Source organism: Thamnophis elegans, chromosome 4 (assembly GCF_009769535.1).
Source record: "Thamnophis elegans isolate rThaEle1 chromosome 4, rThaEle1.pri, whole genome shotgun sequence".
Lineage (NCBI taxonomy): Eukaryota > Metazoa > Chordata > Lepidosauria > Squamata > Colubridae > Thamnophis > Thamnophis elegans.
Window position 1 is genome coordinate 108,238,667 of NC_045544.1, and position 27,433 is coordinate 108,266,099.

Sequence of the window (27,433 nt, forward strand, 5' to 3'; positions counted from 1 at the left end):
ACATAGTCCTTGACATACAACCACAATTGAATCCAAAATTTCTGTTGCTAAGCAAGGCGGTTGTTAAATGAATTTTGCCCCCGTTTTATGATCTTTTTTGCCACAGATGTTAAACAAATCATTGCACTTAAGTGATTCATATGGTTGTTAAGCAAATCTAGCTTTCCCCATTGACTTTGCTTGTTGGAAGCTGGCTGAAAAGCTCACAAATGGCGATCACATGACCCTGGGAGGCTGCAACTGTCATCAATACACACCCATTGCCAAGCGCCCAAACGTTGATCATGTGACTGTGGGGATGGCGTAAGTATGAAAAATGATCATAGTCACTTTTTTCAGTGTCACTGTAACTTTGAATGGTCATTAAATGAATGATTGTAAGCCAAGGACTCTTTATACATCTTGACACAGTAACTACAATGGTGCTTTAGGCCTAGTTTAGCCTGTTTCCCAATAATCACTTCACAGTGAGATGGGAGACAAAATAAACAAATGAAGGGTAGGATAGGTCTTCTAGTCCAACCCCCTACTTAGGCAAGAAATTTAATAGCATTTCAGACAAATTGTCAGGCCAGCCTCCTTCAGGAACCAAGAAAGAAACCACTTAACTCCATTTTGCAGAATTAAGAGTACTTTTACCTGGTTTTGAGTAGATAGCAGCTAAGCAAAGCAAGATCTGAGGCAAAAGCGCGCGTAATCATAGATATCAATATGTGACCCAACCCCCTCCCCCTGGTAACCCCATCCCATAGTCCAATCTGCAAATTCCTTAGGTGTCATGTGAGTTCCATCTTCAAAAAGCATCATCAGGTTGGTATGGCCATGGCAGGCCCAATCACTATCTCCAGCATGTGCAATAAATGGTGAGAACAAAACTCCCTTTTTGCTCTCTCCTGTACTTAAAACTTCCCTTCCCAAATACCAGGTCTCCCCCTCCCCGTTTCAATGACAGCCGAAAGCAAGTAGCGAAGCAGAGGCTGACACAAATGGTTATCCAATCTCTTCTTAAAAACTTCCAGTGTTGGAGCATTCACAACTTCTGGAGGCAAGTTGTTCCACTGATTAATTAAAACAATCTCATGCCTTTTCTTCTTATGGATTTTTCTACGTAAAATAAACTTGTCCTGGAAAACTCTTCAAAATAAGACTTTCCTATGTACAGATAATCCTCAACTTAAAACAGTTCATTTAGTGACCCTTCCAAGTTACAACGGCACTGAAAAAAGTGACTTAACACTTTTTCACACCTATGAGTGTTACAGCATCCCTGTCACATGATCAAAATTTGAACACTTGGCAACTGACTCATGTTTTTGACAGTTGCAGTGTCCTGGGGTCATGTGATCACATTTTGCAGCCTTTTGACAAGCAAAGTCAATGGAGAAGCCAGATTCACTTAACAACCATGTTACTATCTTAACAACTGCAATGGCTCAATGTTGGCAAGTGTTAGATCGGGTGAATGAAGGCACACTCAGGCTTCAGAGTAATAAACAGCTCTTTATTAGCACAAGTCAACTATGTACAATCCAGTGAAGGTTCAGTCTGACAGCAGCCCTTTTATAATGAGTTGTCAGATGCTTCGACCAATCAGATTGAATCTCTGTTCCCACCGGAACAGAGGACCTTGATGTAAACCATTACCAATGTTTCTGGTATCTAATACCCCTCCCCTCTTAAATGGGCTCAACCGACTCGTGACGTAGTCATGCAGGTAGGAGGGCTTTCTGGTGGCTCACCCAGACCTGCACAGTTCAGTTGGTGGGTGTTCTTCAGTCAGGTCGGATGGACTTGTTGTCTCTGCAGCTTCACCTGGTGGAAGCTCCTGGAACTTCTCACAAGCCACGGCTGGAGTTTCTGGAGCCGGTTCACTCGGAAATCGCTGCGGGCCTGCAACAATTACAGATAAGGGCCCCTGAACCTTCGGGATTGAGTTATCTGTGGAAGGAGTGAATTCATGCTCCTTTTGTATAGGGCTTTGGCTAACTCGTGCAGGAGTTACCACTGTGGAGTTGGAGATGCGGCCACGGAGTTGGTCAATGTGCCGTCTCCAATTTCGACCGCCTCGAGCTCTAATAGGTAAGAGCAAGGCCCGCTGATGCCTATTACTGTGGCAGGAATCCAAAGAGTTACCCCGCGTAAACTTGTGGGCGTAAACTTGATCCCCTATGCTAAAGTTTCTTATTTTGCTGGTCGAATCTGGGGGCGATGTGGCAGAATAGTTTGGGTGTAGCCGGTCTAAGTGGGACCTTAGCCGGCGATCCATTAGAAGCTCGGAAGGGCTTCTACCAGTGGTAGCACTTGGCATGATGTGCTGTATGAGGAGGAATTGATCAACCCATGTTTGCCAATCTCCCGGGCCCATCCTGGATAGGGCTTCTTTTGCAGATCTTCACCAGTCTTTCCACCTGACCATTGGAAGCCGGATGGAATGGAGTGACCAGGACATGTCTGATTCCCTATGCTGCTAAATAGGTCTCAAATTGCATGGCCATAAATTGGGACCCGTTGTCAGAGACCAAAACATCAGACAGGCCGTGAGTGGAGAAAAGTCTCCGTAGTGCCTTGATGACCGCTTCTGCCATGGTAGAGGGTCATAAGGACTACTTCTAGGAATTTCAAGTAGGCGTCCACAACTACCATAAAGGTTTGGCCATGAACAGGGCCAGCAAAATCTATGTGCACCCTAGATCATGGTGCTTGAGGTTGCTCCCACTCCTTAGTGGACACCTCTGGGGGAGCTGGTCTGGACTCCTGGCACGGTGTGCAGGTAACCACCCATTCTTCTATCTCCCTGTCCATATTAGGTCACCACATGTAACTCCTGGCCAAAGATTTCATCCTGACAATTCCAGTATGCCCTACATGCAAGGCCTCTAATACTGCAATGCGCAGTTTGGGTGGAACAACGACCCGGTCCCCCCACATTAAACAACCATTTATTACTGACAGTTCATCACGTTTGCAGTAAAACATTTTAAATTCAGACCCCATAGGCCCCTTGGGCCACCCTCTCCACACCCAGTTCAAAACCTGTCAGAATGTAGAGTCTTTTGCTGAGTGGCGGGCGATGTTACAAGATAAGACAGGACCAGCCTCAAGACAGTCAATGAGGAGGACTGGCATCTCGGGGGTAGGGTCTTCAAGCAGTTCAGGCAGTGGGCATCGACTCAAGGCCTCGGCATGCCCCAAGGTAGAGCCAGTTCGATGGATGAGGCGATAACTGCAGGCCATGAGGAAGATTGTCCATCTGGTCATTTGGGATGACAAAGAAGCAGGGGTAAGCCGGCCCCCAGCCAGCAATCCCAGGAATGGTTTGTGGTCCATGATAAGTTCAAAGTCACGGCCATGGATGTACTCGTGGAACCGTTTCATGCCGGTGACTGCAGCTACAGTTGGCTGTAGTTCCGCTCGGCAGCAGACAATGTTCGTGAGTAGTAGGCGATGGGCACCTCGGTTCCATTGGGCATGCGGTGGCTGAGGACGGCTCCTACGCCAAATGGGGAAGCTTCATACATTAGGACAAGTGGCAGGGTCTGGCTATATTGGACCAAAAACGTGTCCGCTGACAGCAGTTTATTCACTGTGGCAAATGTGGCTGCTTTAGCTCTGATGCAGGACCACTTGGCGTGTTTGCTGAGAAGCCGATGCAAAGGTTCAGCAACTATGGCTTTCTGCTTGAGAAAAACACTGTAGAAGTTAAGGAGCCTGAGGAACGCCTGCAGTTCGGTCTGATTGCGAGGTGTAGGGGTGTCCTGGATTGCCTTAATTTTTTTGTTGGTCGGGTGAATTCCAGAGCCATTGATGAGGTACCCCAGGAATTCAACCCTTGGCACGTTAATTTGACATTTTTCTTTTTTCAGGCAGAGGCCTTTGTCTCTGATTCTGGCCAGAACAGTTCCTAATCTTTTAAATTATTGTGCCTTATTTGCAGCCGATACCAAAATGTCATCAAAATAGGGGATGACTCCTGGAATCCCCTGCAAAAACCATTCCATGATGCTTTGGAACAATCCAGGGGCGATACTAACTCTGAATTGATGGTGGGTGCATTTGAATGCACCCCTGTGCATCACGATGGTTTGGGCCTCCACTGTGGCATCATCTACAGGCAACTGCTGGTATGCCTGCACCATATCTAATTTGCAAAAACTTTTCCAGGGCCTAATGAGTGCAGTAAATGCTGTACAATGGGTACAGGATAAGCGCTTTGCTGCAGAGCTTTGTTTATCATGCACTTGTAATCCGCGCAGATGGGGACAGACCCATCAGGCTTGACAGGTGTCACTATAGGGTCTCCCAGCATGCATGATCTACTGGCTCTAGGATTCCCTGGCCAATCAATTTGTCTAGTTCCAAATCATTTTTAGGGAGGAGAACGAAAGGTACTCTCCTGGGTTTTAGCCTGATGGGGGCTACATTGGGGTCCAAGTTAAAAGATATTGGAGTCCCCTCATACTTACCTAGACCGGTACTGAAGATGTCCTCAAACTCCTTAAGGAATTCCTCAGAGCTTTCATCTCGTATGGGTCACTTCTAGGCCCAGGACTTTGAACCAGTCAAGCCCCAGGAGGCTCTGTAGGTCTCCGTTGACTACCGTCTCTGGTAGCTGGCCATAGAAGGTCTTGAACCTCACCCAGAAGGTTCCCTGGCCCAGAATGGGGACTCGGTTCCCCTGGTAGTCACGAAGGTGGATGTCTGGAAACCGCAGCTGATGCTTTTTAAGGCTAGGATAGCTTGTTTGAATGCTGTCCAAGACATTATGGTCAAGGATGACCCTGTGTCAATCTCCATATTGCATGGAGAGTCCACAGTGAAGACTGTGACTTTCAGCTTTTTTGGCTGCTTCGTGTGGACTTGGCCTATGGAGGTGTGGTAGGTGACTCTGGTGTCACCTTCTGTTCGCCGTGGCGGCAGCTGCCATGCCCCTTGGTTGGGCCTCTGCTGGCGGTTAGGTAGGATTCTGGGCTTCCAGTTTGTAGCGGGACGATCGCTTCTGCAGACCTTGTCGATGTGCCCCTTGCGTTTGCAGCATTGATAGATGTCATCACAGAAATGGCAATGTGTTCTGAGGTGGTTTGCTCCGCAGCTGGCACAAGGCAGGAAACGCGGTTCAAATTTTCACACCGGCTTGGTGTGATCACTGCACATGCGGTAACTGTCATCTTCGCTCTCTGAGCCTTCAGGCTCTATGGCTTCACGATGCACGCCTGCGCTCTTCCACGCACTCTTTGGACTATTTTGGCACTGCAGGGTTTCAGTTGATTTAATTGAACACTCAGTAGCCCTGGCTTCGTCTAGGGCAATTTGGACAGTAAGATCAGTTTTTGCTAGTAACCTCCTCTGAAGGCCAATGTCCCTAACACCACATATGATGCGGTCAAGTAGTAGTTCATCAAGATCTCTACACTCGCAGTGCGTTGAGGCCTTTCTGAGCACCGCAACGTATTCATTGATGGATTCCCCTTCTTTTGGTTACGGATATTGAATTCATGCCTCCGGACGTATTTAGATGATCTGGGAGCATAGTGTGTCCTCAGTGTCTGTTGTAGAATCAACCAAGTAACCAATTGGAGTGGTGTTGGCTCAGACAAATCCTTTGCCATCTCGAACACCTCTGATTCGCAGTAGCTCAGGAACGTATCCTTTTTCTGGCCTTCAGAAAGGCCCATGAGGTCGTTGGCTTCAAGGAAGCAATCGAACCTCATCATGTAGGATTCCCAGTGTTTGGTGGGTGGGTTGTACAGAGTTGGTGGGGTGTGCGTTGTCATCTTGTGTTCCTGAGCACGTTTGAATTTGCTGCTCAAAGATGGCTGCTCGATGTCACGCCATGCTCTGGGCTGATTGACTTGCTGGATTGTCATGCTCTTTTTGTCTGCCTAGTTGCCTTCCAATCCCATCCTCATCGCCAGTGTTAGATCGGGTGAATGAAGGCACTCTCAGGCTTCAGAGTAACAAACAGCTCTTATTTAGCACAAGTCAACTATGTACAATCCAGCAAAGGTTCAGCCTGACAGCAGCCCTTTTATAGGGAGCTGTCAGACCCTTCGACCAATCAGATTGAATCTCTGTTCCTGCTGGAACAGAGGATCTTGGTGTAAACCATTACCAATGTTTCTGGTATCTAACAGCAAGAGATATCATAAAATGGGGCAAAATTCCATTTATAACTATTTCGCTTAGATACAGAAAATTTGGGCTCAATTGTCATAAATCAAGGACTACTTTTAAATAAATAAGAGAGCCATACTCTTCTCTGTTGTCCATATCTTCTTATCAGTGGTGGGATTCGGCCAGTTCACACTTATTCGGGAGAACCGGTTGTTAACTTTGTAAGGAGTTCGGATAAGCGGTTATTGGAAGAAATCTCATTTTGTGTTTTTTCCACTTTGCAGGGCTAATGATGTAAGGGAGGCAGGAAGGAAACATTCTGGCGTTGTTTCTAGCCTCATCTTTACTGCCCTGCTTACAGAAACTGCCTCTCCAGTTAACCCTTATTACATTGTCACAGCTAAGGCGAAGCGCCCACCGATCTAAGTGACATTGAGTTGGCCACGCCCACCTGGTCACATGACCACCAAGCCACACCTACCCAGCTGGTCATTAGGACAGAGAACCAGTTGTTAAATTATTTGAATCCCACCACTGCTTCCTATACTGTACTATATTAAACTGGCAAGACTATAAAATAACAAGTAGGCAACATGATGCTAATGCACAATGTTTGGGGTTTGCAGTATGTCCGGTAGACATGTATTTTAATTTGCCTGTTAGTAGCAACAGCTTTATTTCCAAGGAAATAGTATCCAGCCCCAGGATTCTTTATATATGGAAGCAATAACTGGTGATAGCCAAACATTTGAAATGCGGTAAATAAAATTTGATATATAAATATAAATTGCAATCCCATGCCCTGGGGGGAAAAGCAAAGATAAATAAGGACAGGAGAAAGTGTCTTTAAATGCTAAGCAACTCAGCAGAGCATGATTAGCACTTTTCCCTCTGATAAGTGCCTATTTTGTGGCATTAGGCTCATACCAAAAATATATTTTTTTTAAAAAATTAAACCTATTAAAACTGAATTCTCACTGCATCTGTGACTAACAGCATGGGGCAACCGGAATATAGCTAAGTAGAATCAAATCTCCATATTCAAAAATTAAGGAGAATTTGGTTTTGGAAATGAAATTTATTTTGGAAATGAAACAGACACCTTAATGCCCAAACCCATCTTTTATTTGTGGTTTTATGATGTGGGCATCATTCAATGAAGTCTGTAAAGCACTAAGGCTGTAAAGCACTGTGAAGCTGTATATAAGTCTAAGTCATGGTCAAGTAAGGGCTGCCTAGAGACCAGCCCTGTTCCAGTGCCCTTGGTCCATTTTCTTCATTTCTGAATGGTGGTTGAGTACATTATCAAATCCTCCCTACAATTGGGAAGTCTGTGAACTTAAAGTCCCTTTTGGACTGTCACCCTTGGTGTCTGAAAGTCTAAATCTTTCTTCTCTAGGAAAAAAAGGGACAGGGTGGCTCAGTGGCTAAGATGCTGAGCTTGTCAATCAGAAAGGTCGGCAATTCGGCGGTCGAATCCCTAGCGCTGTGTAACGGAGTGAGTTCCCGTTACTTGTTCCAGCTTCTGCCAACCTAGCAGTTCAAAAGCATGTAAAAATGTAAGTAGAAAAATAAGAACCACCTTTGGTGGGAAGGTAACAGTGTTCTGTGCACCTTAGTCTTCAGATAGCGCTGTCTCTTCGGCTTTGAAACGGAGATGAGCACTGCCTCCTAGAGTCAGGAACGACTAGCATATATGTGCAAGGGGAACCTTTACCTTTAATTATGGTTCTTCTTCACACTGTCTTTTTAAACTTGAAGGAAGCCTCTGTATTCTCTAACTTGGCTTTTATAGAGGAAGTCCAAAGAACAGACAGAAACATTGATGAGAAGTACATAGTAAACAGCTTCAAATGGCAAAATATGTGGGAGCATCCCTCTTCCAATACTTTAAAATCTCCAAGCTTGAGAAATTTAAGATTTTTGGACCTCAACTCGTAGAATTCCTCAGCAGCATAGAGGAGTGCACATATAGGACACTTTTCTCTTAGAATGTTTCTTTGCATTGGAAATGCCATTTCTTCTGAGGAAATAGCCATAATTCAAAGACACATTGCATGTTATGTATGCAGAAATGAATTTCATCATCTCTCATTTAAAAGATCTCAGTAATAGGACAAGAGAACTACTGTGATCATTTACTAAGATTTACTTGCAGAGATTTTGATTGGTACCTATATTTTCCCCCCAGATTAGCTTGGAAATATACACTTGATTGATCATGTGATACAAAGTGATAGTGGCCTAATGAGAAGTGGCCTATTTTATAGTTTTTCATGCACCAATATAATTTGCAACTTCTATTCTTCTTTATTTCAGCCAGCTTTCTCAGAAACAGGGTTTCCATTATACTCTAAAAAGATTGTATGTCTATTTATATTACATAATTCTTTCTCACACACCTCCAGACAATTTGTACCAAAAAGGCAATGTTTTCTTAAGATTTTCAGGAGATCAGAATGTTGATTAAATATTCCATCCTATAGGAACTTTCAGAAAGTTAAAGAAGATGGCCATTATGTTTAGAGAACCTGTAACGCAGAGCTGCTGCATTCAGAAATCAGACTAATAGCCTAAAATAGCCATTTTTCAGCTAACTGATCCAATGAACTATATAATCCTACCTGTTTCTTTTCATCTTCATAATCACATTGCAGAACAGCTGCAGCTCTGGGCTGAAAGATCTGAACTTAGCCATTTTGGTTTCCCAGGGCTCAATAACAATCTGTGATTTGTTTTTCTTTTCTCACCATTGGAATGAATACCAAGACTGCATATCTCTGTATAAAGAAACGATGTGGGTCTCCCCATTGATAGACCAGCTAGTTATGAACCATAATTTGGCCTTCCATTGCCTGGTTGATCAGATTTCCTGGCATCAGAAAGGAAACAATTCTTTCTGTGTGCACTTTGTGATCAAAATAAATATACCACGTTAGCAATTGTTACTCTGTGCCTCAGCACCCTCCAAAAACTTGTTCCCAAGCAAATCAGAAGTACTGTATATGCACTTAATATTAAATATTTAGCAGGACAGGTAGGAAGAGATGCAGCAAACACTTTAGTCATCTGCCCAGTATAGGTAGATCTGATCATGAAAGAGAAACCACAGCTGTAGTAGCAAAAAACCTCAAACAGCATTTGATGGATGTCCTTTTGGGTACAAAGAAGAGATACGATAATGCTAACAGATGGGACTAGTAATTCAAATTCATCACTTCCTCTTACTACTACATCTTAAGCAGGAATTCAGCCCACAAGGTTTAAAGGCCATGAAGATCACATAGCCAAGGATCAATTTGGCCTCAAAACCTCAAAGGGCAAGCAACCCATTCAGCAGACAGACATCCTGAGTAAAGAAATCCCACAAAAGATATGGCTTTATCCTAATTCTATTTTCTAGCCAAGACTTGATTAGCCAGGAGGCAACAAGTTTCCATCATTGCATATATCTAGGTTGTTATGCTGCAGGAATTGTGTTTGAATCTGTGTTTGTGTGAACTATAGCAAAATATATGCTGCAGAGATTGAAGCTATATTATGCTTGATTTCCAGCACCAAAGCATGGATTGAACTGTGTGCCATCCTAAGGAGAAATGGTATTTCACTCCTAGTGCAGTTAAAGCTGGCTTCTCTTCCTCCACAGTTCAGTGGTGAAAAACCAACATAAGAAAGTGAAAGAAGTTTGAGGGGCTTCTGACATAGCATATGTCAAGCATAGCAAGGGATTCCAGAATCTTCTGTAATATTGTCAACTTTGATCTTTTATAAGAAGAAATCAGATGGTCTATCATTTTGGGGGGAGTCCAACCTGTATTAATGCTAAATCACCTGTATTAATGCTAAATCATTCGATGTAGTTTTAAATGTGCCTCTTCCTTTAAAAAAATCTATATACTATATATTCTATTCATAGCAATGAATCTCTATCAATAGTGTAATATTTGAAATAGATTGAAAATGAAAGTTGCACTTCTGATTCTTTCTCTTAAAAGCGGTCTGTATCTTAAATGCTAAAGTTACAGTGTGTGGTTTCTCTTGTTAACGTCATACAAAGGGTGTTTGAACTACCATAGAATGACCCTTCTATAAACTTTATGTCATACCTAACCTTTTTTTAAGGTTAATCTGATACCTAAAAGGATTGAGGTTTTGAGATAAGTTTAAAACTAGAGATTGCTAGCTGTGTCCAGTTTATGCAGTCTTTGATAGCTACTTAATCTATTGTCTTTTGCAAATAATTGTTTCTTTTCATGCCATTAAACTTTTCTTTTTGGAAATATCTGCAAACTAAGGTGCAATAATGTCTTTTCAGTGAGTACTAGCTCAAGGTGTGAAAGTAGAATTGATAAAACATTAAATTTAGGATTAACCTAAGAGTCATGGATTTCTACGAGTCTGCTCTACGAGTGAAAAAAATCTGGATTCAATTTTAAAAGACATTCAAAATATTTTCTAGTCTGCCTATAGAATTCTTCACCAACCGACAATTCCCACATCTTGTTTCTTTATTCCCTCCAGCATCTTCCAAGTGTAAAAAAAAAAACAAAAAACAAAAAAAACAGAGGGCAAGGTTTTTTTTTTGAAACTCCCATTACTCACATTGCTATTACATCAGATATTTCTGCCCTGTTTATATTACCCAGAAGGTGCTCTTTTCTGCAGGAGGACTTTTCATCATACTCCATGCCTTATTGCCAAGTTTTTTAGCCTAGCTTTCATTTCTAACTGCTGACACCAGGGCTTCAAAATTGACATGCAGTCTATCTTCTTTTATTCACTCCATAGATGTTACATTCATACAGCTTCCAATATTCTAAAATTTTCATATGCATAATTTTTAAATCATCTTCCTTCATTTCTCCTTTCCATAATCCCATTCTACTCAGAATGGCATCTTTTAAGTAGATTAGCATGATATATCCAATCTGTAACCCCTTTAAGAGAGTTTTTTAATTGGAGGTTTGGTGGTGTTTTACTATACTATTTTAATTGCCACAGGGCTTACCCATGCTGGGTAAGGGGCAGTATGCATTTATTGATGTATTTCACCAGCAATCTGCTTCACTACTATCTTTCTCTTACAACCACTAGCAGCTTTTAAGGGTTTTGTTTTTTCTTTTCTTTTACAAATTCAAGGAGAAATATAGACAAATATATGGAACACTGAAGAGTACTAACAAATTATTTTATTTAATTATTTATTTTTATTTTACAATATTTCAAGGTTGATAAGGCCACCCAACTCAGGCAGTGTGATTCTGGGTGGCATATAACATAAAATAATATACCGTAGAAATAGAATGACTGTGGCAAAGGCAAACAAGGGTAGTACCAATAGTAATAGGCACCTTGGGTGCAATCCCAAAACAAATGGAGCACCACTTGAACACCATTGGCATTGACAAATTCATTGCAATACTTGGAACAGTTTCCATCCTGCAACAATATCTGTAACACCATCAAATATCCAAATCTGCCTATTCCAGATCCGGTAAGGATTTGATGGGTGAACAAAAATGCCAAACCTGGACAGGACATCTATCTGACTATGTGATGAATAAGAATAAGAATAATAAAGATATGAATAGCAATAGCACTTAGACATATATCACTTCACAGTGCTTCACAGCCCTTTCCAAGTGGTTTACAGAGTCAGAATATTGCCCCCACCAATCTGGATCCTCATTCAACCTCAAGCCGATCAGGATCAAACTGCTGGCAGTTAGCAGAATTATCCTGCAATACTACATTCCAACCACTATGCCACCATGACTCTTACAAAAGTAAAATGCAAAATGGGAACCAACTCAAAGAAGGGACTCCCATTCCTATTACCTGGAGAAAGAGCCAGGCAGTAAGGTCTACCATAAATCTATATTTTATCAAAGCTTTTAAAATTTTAAAATATTAAATTAATAATGTCTCCTTTTCTAGTTCCATGAGGTCTTTCCTAAAAGCAAGAAGAGTTGGGCCCTGTTGTATACTGAAGAAAGAGGAAAGATCATTCCAGAGAGAATGGGCAACATGCTGGTTGGGGAATTCTGGGAGTTGAAGTCTTAAAGTTGCCAAGTTTGAAAAACACTGCTTAGAACTAACGAGAAATTTCCTGACAGTGTGAACGGCTTGCCTTCAGAAGTTGTGGGTGCTTCATCATTTGAGGTTTTTTAAAAAAAGACTGGACAGCCGTTTGTCTGAAATAGTATAGGGTCTCCTGCTTGAGCAGTGGGTTAGATTAGAAGACCTCCAAGGTCTCCTCAAACTCTGTTATTCTGTTAGATGGTGGTTACTAGTTACTTATAACATTGTATGACCCCCTTTATAAGCTGTCTTGAACTCTCAAAGGAAAGGCAGAATGTACAGACAATCAAATAAATCAAAGCAAAACAGCAATATTATATAAAAAAATAACATGTCAGCGGGCAGAAATGAAAAGAAGTTTGTTTATGATAAAAACAAAATGATCGATCATCTGTGCCATCAATCATGTGGAAAAAAGAGGATAAGCCAAATATAAGTATCAAAGAAATGAGACCCGGAGCACAGGTTTTTCAGAAGGTCTGGCCTATAGTAACAAATTATAATATAAGTATGCAGAAATCTCCATTCTATCATTATATATCATAATTATATCCACAATTTAATCTTAGTAATTGGTAATTGCAATACCAGGTGATAGCAGGGTCGCCGAGAAGGAACATGAAAAAATTGCAAGATACCAGGACTTAAAAATCGAAATTCAACGACTATGGCACAAACCAGCAGTGGTAATTCCAGAGGTAATTGGCACACTGGGTGCTATTCCAAAAGCACTGGAATTACATTTAAAACAGTTAAAAATTGACAAAATCACCATCAGTCAAATGCAAAAAGCCGCACTGCTTGGATCTGCACGCATATTACGAAAATACGTTACGACGTCCTAGGCCCCTGGGTGGGGCCCGACTAGTAACCAATGCCAAATCCGGCGAAACAACTGGCCGCTGTGATACAATTGTACAATAATAATAATAATAATAATAATAATAATAATAATAATAATAATAATAGAACTAAGTTTGATACAATTAAAGTTTTGATTATTAGGGGGAAATGTTATGATACAGGATATAGTCAAATAAAGGAGGGATAAGAATAACAACGTATATATAGATATGGGTATAACATAAGGAAACTGGATATAAACTTTACACAGTGATTTGGAAAGGAGGATTAGAAAACTTTGTTATTAAATATTATGGATGTTTAACTAGAATAGGACATAAGGATTTAGTGTTAGTGGAGGATTTTAGAAATAGTAATTGAAAGGCCAGTATGTTGTTATGTATTAAATTTTGGTATATTTTATGATGAAGAACGCTTAAATAATTATAGTCAAATGAAAATGGAGATATAATGATGGTGACATGTATAAATATTTGAGTTAAAATACTTGCGTTAATATGAATTATGTTTGTTGACTGTGGAAGAGATGCACAAAAGTCTTTTTGTAACCAACTGATACATTTCTATAGCATGTATAGGATGCTGTATTTGTTTTAAATTAAAAATAAATAAACTTTATTTTAAAAAAAGTAGCAGTAAGGTATTTATATAAGATGATGTATCATTGGTATTTAACACCTTATAAATTGACAAAATTGAATAGATTAGATTAGATTAGATTTATTTGGCTTGTATGCCGCCCTATTCCCGGAAGACTCAGGGCAGCTTATAATAAGAAGGGGAGGGGGTACAAAAATAAAAATAAAAAACAGCAATTTAAAATTCAACAACAGTCGTAACCTCGGATGGGGCTGGATAATTCAACAGCCCCAGGCCTGCCGGAACAGCCAGGTCTTGTTGCTTTGAGCAATAGCAATAGCAATAGCAGTAGACTTATATACCGCTTCATAGGCCTTTCAGGCCTCTCTAAGCGGTTTACAGAGAGTCAGCATATTGCCCCCAACAATCTGGGTCCTCATTTTACCCACCTCGGAAGGATGGAAGGCTGAGTCAACCCTGAGCCGGTGAGATTTGAACCGCTGACCTGCTGATCTAGCAGTAGCCTGCAGTGCTGCATTTAACCACTGCGCCACCTTGGCTTGAGGAAGGCCGGAAGGGTAGTAAGGGTCTGGATCTCAACGGGGAGATCGTTCCATAGGGCCGGAGTGGTGTGTTAAATACATGCTGGAAATGTAATCTGTCCAAAGGTACCAATTTTTATTACCTTTGGAGAACATGTAAGAAAGCTAAGAATGATTGGGATCGGAAAAATGCTTTAATTTAGGGAAATATTAAAACAAGTGTACAATTGAAACCAGAGAGTTTTCTTTTAGGTTTGATGGATAAGCAGCTTGAGAAAAAATATGGGACTTTGTATCTATGTATGATAACAGTGACTTCTCTTATTGTGAAGTTAATGAAATTGGCTGAGATGGCGAAACTAACTACTTTGATTAAAGAAAACACTTTATCTAGTTTTGTTTCTTTATGATGATCACTTAAAGAAATGAATTTTTTATTTTGGGATTTGACAACTGTTTATGATTATGGAAATACTGTGCACTAGTGAATTTCAGGGCAAATATTTATATTAACAAAAGTTGGAAGTTTTTTTCTTTTTTTTCTTTTATTTCTTGCACTCTCCCTTTTTTTTTCTTTTCAATTTTTTTAAAAACATATATTTTATGTTTTGTAAATGAAAAAAATAAGTAGCAGTAGGGTTTCCTTTTAGTCAACTCAATCTCTTAGTCTAGTGATTTAACAGATAGTCCTTGCACTTAACCTTGCAACAGGAAGGAAAGGTATTCTCATTCCCATTTTCTGAGAATATTTTTCCCACAGCCCTGGGGTCTCCTGGTAGTCTCCCATCCAAGTTCCAACCAGGTCTGACCATTCTCTTGTATAGGTTTGACCAAGTCAAAGACACATTGCCCGTTCTTCCTGAGAGGGAGGGAGGCTCAAAAGATGAGAAGTGAGCAAAACGAGGGTCACTGACCACAGCTCAGTGGGTTTGAGTGCGAATTGCAGTGAGGCAACTCCCGTCACCCACGAAAAGGAGGAGCGCGCAGGCCGCGATCTGGCGATTGGTGTAACCTCCCCCATCGATACAGCTCAGCCTCCTTACGTTAAGCTTTTGCAGCTCCAAAGTTAAGATGCAGGTAGGCTTGGAAACCGAGAGGAGGCGGGAGGCGGTCCCATCGTTGACATTTAAGCAAAGAAAGTTATAGGACTAGGAGCTAATTGTTTCACTGACAGGCATCGGGGAAGTGTTTTGCCTACGTCTCGGGAAATTCCCTGAGAGTAACGAGTAAGCGCGCAGAGAGGAAGATCCCAGCTGCCGTACGCAGCCAAGCAGCGCTCAGACGCGGAACAGGCAAGACGGAGGCTGCCGCCTGAACGAGAAGCAGCTCCGTAGACTCCACCAGCCTCAGCGGGAGAAAGTCCCACCATGGCCGGTAAGCGCTCGTATCGCGCGGTCGGGCTCTCTCGGATCGAGGTCAGCAAGGCGACCCCGCGCCGCTTGCTCGATGCGATTGGCTGAAAAGAGATCAAGGCGCAGGAGCCTCGCGAAGACTCTTCATATATTAACAGTCCCTCCTTTGGTTTGACTCCCTGGGGCCAAAGAAAGTATTTTCTTTCTGGGTAGTTGCGACAGAAAACCACAGCTGGAGAGAAAGCTTGCTTATAGGATACAAGGGTTATGTAGAGTATTGACAAATGCTTTGCTTACTTCTTGATCCTTTCCCTTTTTCCCACCTAGGAGACCTGATGGTGGATAGTTAGATTAATCGTTTGAATGTTTTCCTGGTGTGAAAGTAGCCGGAGAAAACTTAATGGTGTGAGGCCAAAAACCACTCAATGCAGGCAAAACAAAATCAAAATTACAGGGACAAAATCCTCCACAGGGTGCTCAATGTTGGGGGTGACCCAGGGGTTAAAGAGAAATCCCCACACCCATATCACCAGTTCCTTGTTTTTTTTAGTCTTTATTTGTTTTTTCCTTAATTTTCAAATGTTCTGTATTACCTTGTAATCTTTGTATTATGCTGTTATAGAGGGGCAGCATATTAATTAGTTAATTAGAGGCATTAGAGCAATGTGTTGCCTTAGATACTACGTTCTATTTTTATTTTGCCCTTTGTAGGTTTTTGCAAGCTAAAAAGTTACTTTCAGCTGCTTGGAACAAAAGAATAAGATACAGATATACAGTAATTATCATCAATTAGTCAATCAATTACTACTATACTAGAATCAGTATAGTAGTGATTAAGTCGTTGATGTTTGTTATCTGAGAAGGACCCATTCTATTTTGTAGCAGTGAAAAAGAGCCTTGTGCAGATCTATTATAGCAAAACTTTATTTTGTCAAAAGCTGGTCTTTAAAGTCTCACAAACTCATTTTGTTTTGATATTTACATTGTTAGAGCACTTCAGATTTACAGCTGAAGTTTTATTTCTCCACTATAATAGGTAACTTTGAGGCATTAAAGTCATTTTCTCACTGACAGCTTCAACTTTTCTGAATAAGAACAGCTGTGAACAAATGTGCTTAGATAACTATGTAAAAAAGAGGTAGAGAGGAATTGGAAAGACAGAGCAACTATCTTAATTCATAATTAATATAGGACTTTAAAAAAAGAATTATAGTGAGTATTTATTGATCTACCACTTACTGTCATTCAATTTTGGAAACTTGCTGAATACTGTCTTGCTGTGTTGGTCTATTCTTGGTACTGAAATCTGAACGGGGCCCTCCAAACAATGGAGGTTCCGAGTAGTTACTGCTTGATTTCAGCTGTTGTCCTTTTGAATTCCCGCTATTATCTGTAAGATAGCCTAAGATATGGAGGAGAGAGAGTGAAGATTGAGAAAGTAGACAAAATTCATCTCAATTTTGTATGTTTGTTCAAATACCCATCACTGATTGCAAGTTGATTTATTTCCACCTAAGGACTGTAATGATTTCTTTCTAAACAGAGGTGAAAATTGCACAGAAGATTTCCATCTAAATTTCTAATGGAGAGCCGTAGCTAGGCTTCATTTTGTTTTTAAGGGGTGAACTGTGCCTGTTTCTTAAAATCATTTTTTTTTCATTTATCAGTATTGAATCCTTATCCTTATAACATTTTTTTTTTGCTGAAAGCAACTATTAATGACATATTTTGAAATGTGTTTTTAATATTATTAATTACATCAAATTTTCTTTATCTGCTCTGCTGGCTTCAAAGTTGTTTGAAAGTTACAAAATACTTTATAATTATTCTATATAGTTGATCATTAGAATTTAGGCATGTTATCAGTTATTACATTCTAACTTATTAAAATGTAGGTGTGATGTGTAGTACAGTACCATTTTCACTAATAAATAGAAGTTGTTGGAAGAGAAATATAACATTATTCAGAAAATTTTACCTCTTACAATTCTGAATGTATAATATAATATTTTGCATATGAAAGATACATTATACAGTATTTCATTCTATATGATTTGGTGCTTTAAAAAAATCTACATTTAAGCCTTATATCTTTTTCATCATTGCATTCAGAATTTCACATAACACAGAAATATCTTAAATTTCTGTTGCCAGCGTCATTTTGTGACATTATTTGTATAGTGAAATGTTGATTTCAAGACATTTTGGGTTTGCTATGAAATAATAACTTCAAGGATATTATAAAATGTACCCCACTGAGAAAATTTATACTGTTATATTTCTGCTTAATATACAAAGCCATGAATGAACCTTTCACTTACACACTTTTACTTCTCTCTTTTCTTGAGCAAACAAAAAACAAGGAAGTTTCAGTTAAATACAGTTTCCTGTTTTGTCCAAGCTGGTGACATGGTTTTCTTTATTTAAATATTTAATATTTGTTCTCTTAATGGGAAGAATGTGATCAATAAAATAGTGCAATGATTTACTAATCCTCTTTATAATTAAAAGATTGGTCAAATTTCCCTGTCTTCACTTGATATTGAAATTAAACTACTGGCACCACCCATATATTGTGCATTTTCAATTATATTTATTGAAAAAAAAGGATGCTTACTGCAAGGAGATAGTGGATTTAGTGAACTGATGTAACAAAAATAGTCTCATTTTAAATGTAAGAGAAACTAAAGATATTATTGTCGATTTCAGAAAAGGCAGGCACAGCCACACACCACTACGTATTAATGAGTCACCTGTGGAGGTGGTGAGTAGCATCAAGTTTCTGGGTGTGCAACTAACAAGTAGGCTAGCTTGGTCGCTCAACAATGAGGCATTGGTGAAGTGGGCCCAGCAGCACCTGCATTTTCTGTGTCACATGAGAAAAGTTTATCTTTCTTCCCCTGTCCTTACCACTTTCTATAGAGGGTTAATCGAGAGCATCCTGTCATATTGCATTACTGTTTGGTTTGGAAACATTACTGCTTCGGGCAGGAAGGGGGTGCAGAGAGTGATCGGGATGGCAGAAAAGATCATTGGTAGTTCATTTTCTTCTACCCAGGACATAGCATATGAGCCAGTGGTGGGTTGAAAAAATGTTTACTATCGGTTTGGGCGCGCGCCCCGCATGCACTCCTGCACAGAAGTGTCCAAGCGGGTTGGTGGAGCCTCCTGCCACTGCTACTACCAATTCGGCTGATCTAGGCTGAACTGGGAGCAACCCACCTCTGATACAAGCGATGCCTGAGCAGGGTCTGCAGGATTGTCTGGGACACTATACATCCTCTTGACGATCTGTGTTGCTTGTTACCTTCTGGGAGGCTTTATGGTATCCAAAGCAGAACATCTAGATTCAGTCACAGTTTTGTTCCATATAGCATCAATCTTGTGAACTCTCAAGTTTCCTCTTTCCACTACATATTCAAAATGGATAGTGATGTGTTTTATTTATATATAGTATGTATGTGTATGTATATGTGTATATAGATAGTTGATGGATGGATGGATGGATGGATGGATGGTGATGTGTGTGTGTATGTGTGTGTGTGTATATACATACACACACATCACCATCCATATACATATTGAATATGTGTCTGTCTGTGTATGGTACATGTAGTTATGTATGTATGTAGCATATGTATATGTGTGTTATATATGTGTGTGTTTGAGTATACACTTTTACTTGAGAGCAGGCAACAGAATTTCATTTTTAATGAATCTCACAGTAAAAAACAAAAGACAATAAAGTTATCTTATCTTATATGTAGAGCACCATGGATTTCCCTGGGCAAAGGCAATGCATGAAAAGAAATGGGCCCTTCTAGGCCTGAGGTTATGGGCTAGGGGTCTGTTAGTTTGAGGAATGAAAGGAAAGCCTCACTGAAGGCAGAAGACTATTGAGATAATTACAGGCTAATGTCAATAAAGATAAAAGACTCACTGGCATGTGAAGAAACACCAAACACCAAAACACCTGACTTCTTTTGTGGCAAGCAGGTGCCTTTTGGGTAGCCCAGTCATGCCTTCCTTGTATATATCAAGACTTCCTGGAAGCCAGAGGTACAATTTCCTTTCAAGGCGAAGCTGTACAACTGCATTAATTTTAATCCCAGGTGTACCTTCTGTCTTCAGCAGCTGCATATCTTTTCTCCTGCCTTTTATACATTTTTTTAATCTATTCTATTTTTATTCAGACTTTTCTATGGGAGCTCAGCAAACTATCTGAGAATCAGATTTTGCCCCTAGCAACCATATGAGGTAGGTAGGGTTGAGTGACAGTGACTGGCCTTAAATCACTAATTGAGCTCTGTGATCAACATAGTGAATGTGACACTATGTAATATGGATACTAAGAGTCTTAGGCTTGGTTGACACATTGCATTAAGCCATCGTTTTATTGGAATCAGGAGGAAAAGAACGACAAATGCATAAGAAGTATATACAAAAGACAAATAACATAGGTATTATTGAGGTTAGTTATTCTCAGCTTATAGTCAACGAAGCAATGATATTTGGTGAGAATCTGTAGAAGGCCTGTAGTTCATGTACTAAATAAAAATAATTATATATAAATTTGAATAATCACTGAAATCTCACAGGATGGCCAAATCTTTTTTTAAACATGGTTTCACACTTTTTTCTCATTAAAGTCTCAAGGAATTTTAATGACAGTGTGAGTTTATGACCATCTTTAATTGCTTATTTGTTGTTTGTTTGTTTAACTTGAGTATCTTGAGGAAATTATTTGGGCAGGTTTATATGTATAATGGCATCCATTGACTCTGGTTGGATTACACAAAGAAACCATCTGCAGCTTTCCCTCACAATGTAATAATATGTACAGATAAATATTTGGGGAACTGCTTTTAAATAATCTACTCTAAAGCAGAGGTTTACTAGCTACAATATTTCAGAGGTCCAGAAGTTTAAATTATTGATGTTTGGCATCAAAATAGTTATTTTGGGTGGAATAATTTCCTTCTTTCTTTCCTTCCTGTGTTTTGGGGGAAAATATCCTAGCTCAACCGATGGCATCATCAACTGTATCCCCATATAAAGGTAACTTATCCTGTCTCTAAATAGAGGTAGTCCTTGACTTACAACCACAAATTGAGCCCAACATTTCTGTTGTTAAGTAAAACATTTGTTAAGTGAGTTTTGCCCCGTTTTACAACTTTCCTTGCCACAGTTGTTAAGTGAAACACTGAAGTTGTTAGTAACACGGTTGTTAAGTAAATGAGGCCTCCCCATTCACTTTGCTGGTCAGAACATCACAGAAGGTGATCACGTGACCCCAGGACGCTGCAAACATCATCAATATGAGTCAGTTCCCAAGTATCTGATTTTTGATCATGTGGCTGTGGGGATGCTGCAACACTTATAAGTGTGAAAAATGGTCAGAAATTCCATTTTTCAATCTCATTCTAAATTCAAATGGTAACTAAAATGAACTGTTGTATGTTGAGGTCTACCTGTAGTCTTGAACTGGCTTGTGTAGAGCAAAAATTATGTATGCAGTAAATGATGAATTTTCCTAGGACTCTTGATTCTATGCTGGCTTAGGCTATACTTATGAAGCCAGTTTCATATGCATAAAGCCAGGATTTGGGAGGGGTTTCTTTTTCTTTTTAAATGTATTACATCCACCTTTGCCCTTAATATGGCATTTGAACTGATGTTTTGACACTTGATACAAGGTTTGTCCAGTGCGATACCTTTCAGGAACATAGAAAAGTAGAACTGAACATTGAGAATTGGGAACATTTTCCAATGTACTTCTGTAGAAAAGAACTGTCATTCCAGCCTGAGCAATTCAGAATGTTTAAAACATGACTAATCTGTTTTTTAAATGGGCAACTAAGTTATTACATCACATATTTTGAATTTTTGAAGAATTTTTTTTTCCTGTGAAGGACCACGTATCTTTTGGAGTCAAATGTTAACGTATGCAAATCATATGCAGATGAAAGACAGCACGATCCAAAGTGGGCATGGCAACATTTTTTTTCTGTTTATGCTCAATAACTTGTACAAAAGGATTTAGTTGCTTGTTAGATTGTTAAACTTGATCAAGAGTTTTTGAAATTGCTAATGCTAGTTTGAATCTAAAGTTTGAATATAAGACACTGTAAGCATCAGTGAGGTCATTACTTCCCATTTCTGTCGTAGAATCTTCTTAAGTCTAGGAAACGATAGTACTCTTTTTAATGAGCTGGGGAGCAATGGAAACTATCTTAGCCTAAACCTAAACAATTTCTCCATTTAGCTCAGTATTGTCAGTGGTGGGATTCAAAATTTTTTACTACTGGTTCTGTGGGTGTGGCTTGGTGAGCATGGCTTGGTGGGGAAGGTTACTGCAAAATCTCCATTCCCTCCCTATCAGCTGGGACTCCAAAGCACCATTCTGGTATGGTGTCTGCTGCTCCCAGTAGGCACCGTTACCCTGTACCGGGGCGTACCTTCCGGAACCCACCACTGGTGTAAACCACTTATTTATATAAACATATATCAGTACATTCATATATGGAGTTTTGTATCTCCGGAGCTTAATATTAAAAGATTAATTTTGAGCTCTCAGTAAAATAAGCGTACATATGTTTAGGAATCTATCACCAAACATTACTTAGCATATTTCGTTGCAGCCTGGCAGCTGTACCATTTTGGTATTACTTAAAAAATTATTGTAAAAGAAATCCAAAAATGAAATCAGACCTGTGAAGTTGTTCAATAAATAGTTTCATGTTGAATCTCCTTATTCAAGTAAGTGAGTCCCACGATCTCCTAGTAGACAATGCACAGGTAGTCATGATCATAATTGAGACCAGAATTTCTGCTGTTAAGTGATGCAGTTTTAAGTGAGCTATGCTCAATTGTATAACTATTTTGCTAGTCATTAAGTTAATCATGCTGTTTTAAGTGAAAGTAGCTTCTTTTTTTTAGTCAAGCTTTTTATTTATATATAAATATTTTGAAGACAGTGTATTGTCTGAGCATTTTGTTTTACAAAAGAAGGGGGAAAATAACATACTGATAGTAATAATGATAATACCCATAATAATTACAACCATATTTATATTTACATTAGCTTATTTATGATCATATTAATTGTAATAGCATGCTTATAATTATAAACAACATTCATATTTTACTTTACTCCTTTATCTATTATTTTCAATGTCAATCTATCCATCTCTGCACAGTCCAATATTTTCCGAATTATGTTTTCATCTGGTGGGGTGTTCTCATTTTTCCAATATTGTGCAAATACAATTCTTGCTGCTGTTAATACATGTAGCATTAAGTATATACCGGTAGTCCCTTTATCAAAACTTTCTGAAATTATACCTAATAAAAATATTTTTATTAGGGAAAGTAGCTACATCTACTGACTTTGCTTTGGGAATGTCACACATGACAATCACATGATTCTGGGACGCTACAACTATTGCAAATGCACACCTGAATTTTTTTTAACCACATGACTGTAGGAATTCTGCAACAGCCATAATTCACTTTTTTAAGGGCCATCATATGTTTGAATGGTCACTAAGTTGAGGACAACCTGTATTTTCAACTTGAACCTCTGAAACAAAGCTGTAATGGGACCTCATATTTTTATAAATTGGGGACAATTTCTAATTTCCTAGTTGAATGCATATGTACGGTATGTTTCCAATTAATCTTCTCCCTGTAAATGATCAAATTCAGAATGAAGCAAAAGGCTCTGAAATAGCACTGGGTTTAGTGTTAGGACAATGTAAAAATAAACATGTTTAAGAGACACTTTCATAAACATTCCTTGACCTGGATTCCATACTGTATTATCATAATCATTACAACTCAAGTGCTGTGTTGTATAAATGTATGCAGAAGAAAACAATAGCAATATTGTAATCTGAATTTTGGTGTTAATTGTAGAACGGTGATACAAGTCCCAAGCTATTTTACAGTAGACAAGAAGAACATAGAACAACAGAGTTGGGAGGGACCTTGGAAGTTATCTAGTCCAAGCTCTGCTCTAGCAGAAGACCTTATACCATTTCAGACAAATGGCTGCCCAGTATCTTCTTAAAAGTCTCCAGTGATGACACACTCACAACTTTTGAAGCCAAACACTTCCACTGTTTAATTAGTTCTAGGTTGCTTCTCTCCTTGATTAGTTTCCAGCCATGGTTTCTTGCCTTGCCATCAGGTACTTTTGAAAATAGTTTGACTGCCTCATCTCTGTGACAGTCCTTCAAACATTGGAACACTGTTATCATGTCACCCTTGGTCCTTCTTGTCAGACCCAATTCTTGGGTTCTTCATATGTTTTAGCGTCCAGCCCTCTAGTCATCCTTGTTGCTCTTCTCTGCCCTCTTTCCAAAGTCTAAATATCTTTTCATATTGTGGTGACCAAAACTGGATGCAGTATTCCAAGAAGAAAGACTTAGGAGAGGAGTGGAAAGAGAGCAAATAAACGAATTGTGAGAATGCCGTTTCTAAATCTATTATGTAATAAAGAGCATGTAGAGAGTATGAAAATGCTCTGTTGAAAGTATGATAGAGCTTTTGTGTGCTAAGCCATAAAGTGGTCTGCATGCTTAATCTGGCATCACTTACCGTAGTTAGGTTTATTCTATAAACCACATTTATGGCTCCTTAAATAAACCATGAATGACAATGCTAGAGATGTATTTGGTAAAACACAGGTCTTTATTTCTAAGTCTACTGAAAGCTAATTCTAGTTGATAGCCTTTGAGGTTTCAGGGAAAAGGCAACATGAGATCCATCAAACTTGGGTTTTCCCCTTTATTCCTGCTAGTTAATTAGTGCTGATTTCTGCTCAGTGTACAAAATTGGTCTAAATAGGCTGAAGCTGGCAAGTACAATCTAGTATAATCTATTCAGAAGGCCCCACAGCAATTTGGTTAATTAATGTTACCAGTAAACTAGGAAAACATAATTAAAGATTAGTATTTAGTTCAGTATGAGATAGCTGCATAAGCTAACTTGGAATCTGTTTTCTCTCTAGTTGAAAATTGTTCCTCTTGCAGACATATGCTGGGGATTCACAATGTGGAATTAATGCTAAAATACAGACTATCTGTGCACGAACTCGTAATCTGTGCATACAGATCTTGCATGCTTGACCTTGGGCTTTGAAAATATTTTTCCAAACTTGAGCCTTGGTGAAGATAAATGTAACCAATTTTTTTTTCAACAAAGAGTAGAATTTAAAAAGAGAACAACAGTATCAGGAGATATATAAATGTGGAGTCATTCAGCCCAATGGAAGAGAATGGCCTTCAAGGACCCATTGGAGCTCAACAAATTATTGACCCTCCAAAGATATAGCAGAATGTTCATATAGGAGATTTTCTCGTGTTTTTCAGAAAAACACATTTTTTTCTGCTTGATCAACTGGATCTGACTTCAACTTGCCTCAATAGTAGGCTTGCAATGTGATGACATTTTCTTAGGACATGTAGAAGCAACCTAGAACTAAGGAGAAATTTCCTGACAATTAGAACAATTAATCAGTGGAACAACTTACCTCTAAAAGTTGTAAATGCTCCAACACTGGAAATTTTTAAGGAGTTGTTGGATAACCATTTGTCTGAAGTGGTTTAGGGTTTCCTGCCTAAGCAAGGGGTTGGACTAGAAGATCTCCAAGGTCCCTTCCAACTCTGTTATTCTATTCTATTCAAGAAATAATAAACAAGCTGTCTCATAGCACAGATAGGGTGCCTATACTATATGGATGAGTCTCAAGAGTACAAGAAAGACAGTACAGGAATCAGTGTTGTTATGATATCTTGAGTTAAGCATTTGAAGCTTTGTACAGCAGAGTAATTTACCTTCAACTGAGGTCATAAAATAACCAGCAGAATTTTGTTTCAGTTTTTCCCAGTAATAATGCCATTTTTGCCACAGAATCCAGAAAGGAAGTTTTATGAGCAATGCAGCTAGAGCTGATAAACTAACATCAATAGAAACTGTGAATGTTTTATCCCAAAGGTATTTTTTCAAAAGGCAACTGGCCTTTTTTTGTTTTTTGCTTGACGACATTTCGCTTCTCATCCAAGAAACTTCTTCAGTTCTGACTGAATAGTGGAGAGGGAAGAATTTATATCCCATGCAGAATATACTGAATAAACTTTTTGGATCATCTTCAAGCAAAGAATAAAAAACAAAGAAGTCCACTTGCCTTTTGAAAAAGCATCTTTGGGACAGGACAACCATGACCTCGATGACTGAGAATCTCCAGAGACATGTGAACATTTCACATGACTTTTCTTATCCGATTTCCAGATTAGCTGTGTCACCTTCACTTTTAAAAGCCAGTTTCCAGCTGTCATTTAATTGCATAACACATGTTTTAAATTATATGTTTATAATTGTTTCTTTCCTTTTAAAGGTGGTCATGAGCCATATATTGAAATACATGAGCAACCTAGACAGAGAGGGATGCGTTTTCGATACAAATGTGAAGGAAGATCGGCAGGCAGTATTCCAGGTGAACATAGTACTGATATCAACAGGACGTTCCCATCTATACAGGTATACATATTACTGTGTCAGCTTGCTCTTTCACCCACCCCATTTTTTTAAAATTGGGAATTGGGACTGTTTTGCTCAAAAGGCAAGGATTGTACAATATAGTACATTGTTTAAGATCCTATTTCTTCAGGAAAAATTTGTTGGAAAGGTGCTGGGAAGATTAAATTTGATTTCTCATTTGTTCTGAAATTCAAATTATGTAACAATCCCATAAATACAAATAATATTGGAAAAGGCTACCTTAAAAAGGCGACCCTCAGAATGGTATTGAAAAAAAGCTTGTTGTAAAGGGACTATTCTGTAGCTTTTTTACAACTTAACAAAAGTAGAAAGCATTGCAGTTCTGCAGGGATAGAAAATTCTCTGAGTGCAGGACTATGGCCATGTAAATTGTGGTAAGTCATGATTTGTTTAACCATAATTTATTGAATAAATCATGGTCACACCACACACTAGTCCATGTATTGGACAACTTTAATAGGTGTGGTCTTCAATTCCTAGAATTCCCCAGCTAACGTGTGGAGTTAGCTGGGAAATTGAAGTCCACACTTCTTAAAGTTGTCAAAGTTGAGAAATATTGCACCATTTCAAGGGATAGGCACCCTACAAGTAATAATAATAATAATAATAATAATAATAATAATAATAATAATAATAACTAACTAAATAAATAATAGCAATAGGGATAGCACTTATATATTGCTTCATAGTGCTTTACTGCTCTCTCTAAGTAGTTTAGAGTCAACATATTGCCCTCAACAATTTGGACCCTCATTTTACCGACCACAGAAGGGTGGAAGGTTGAGTCAAACTCCTGACAGTCAGCAGAATTAGCTGCAATACTGCATTATAACGACAGCGCTACCACAGATAACTAAAATAAACCAGAATTTTCATTATGATTCTTGTTGTGCATGAGCTCAATAAGAAAGAAGAATTATCCTTTAGGTATACTGCTTTGAGACTGAGGATTTAAAGATTACAGTGAGCCTTTTGAAGCAAACCTAGAAAAGGATTGACAAATCCACTCTCTCTCTCTTAAATTAAAATAGTATATAGAATCGTTTATCTCAGTAGGTGAATACAAAAATCCAAGAACCACGCATCAGAGATAGAGGGAAAAGTCTAGCAGTGCCAACAATTGCCAGTCAGGATGTTGGCATAGTTTCAGGATTATTTCTTTATTTCCTTATAGGTATATCAAGGAAGGAAAATCACTGTCATTTAACCTAAACATCAGAATGTTTCATAGCTTTGACTGGAAGGGAAAAAAAATCATTCAGAAAGATTTGAATTTCTGATGAAAGTCCTGATTAGCCAGCTTCCATACTATTGCTCTTAGGCTACCCTCCAACTAGCAAT

The 27,433-nt window shown here is 39.1% G+C and overlaps 1 protein-coding gene across 1 annotated transcript in view; it reads left to right on the forward strand.

Annotated features, from left to right (window-relative positions):
- The first annotated feature begins 15,354 nt into the window (after positions 1 to 15,354).
- Positions 15,355 to 27,433, forward strand: part of REL (REL proto-oncogene, NF-kB subunit) — a 49,027-nt gene continuing 36,948 nt past the window's right edge. Inside the window, exons 1-2 of the mRNA XM_032214839.1 lie at positions 15,355 to 15,551; positions 25,929 to 26,071. Coding sequence (XP_032070730.1) covers positions 15,545 to 15,551; positions 25,929 to 26,071 — 150 coding nt within the window. The 5' untranslated portion in view covers positions 15,355 to 15,544. The remainder of the gene's footprint in view (positions 15,552 to 25,928; positions 26,072 to 27,433) is intronic.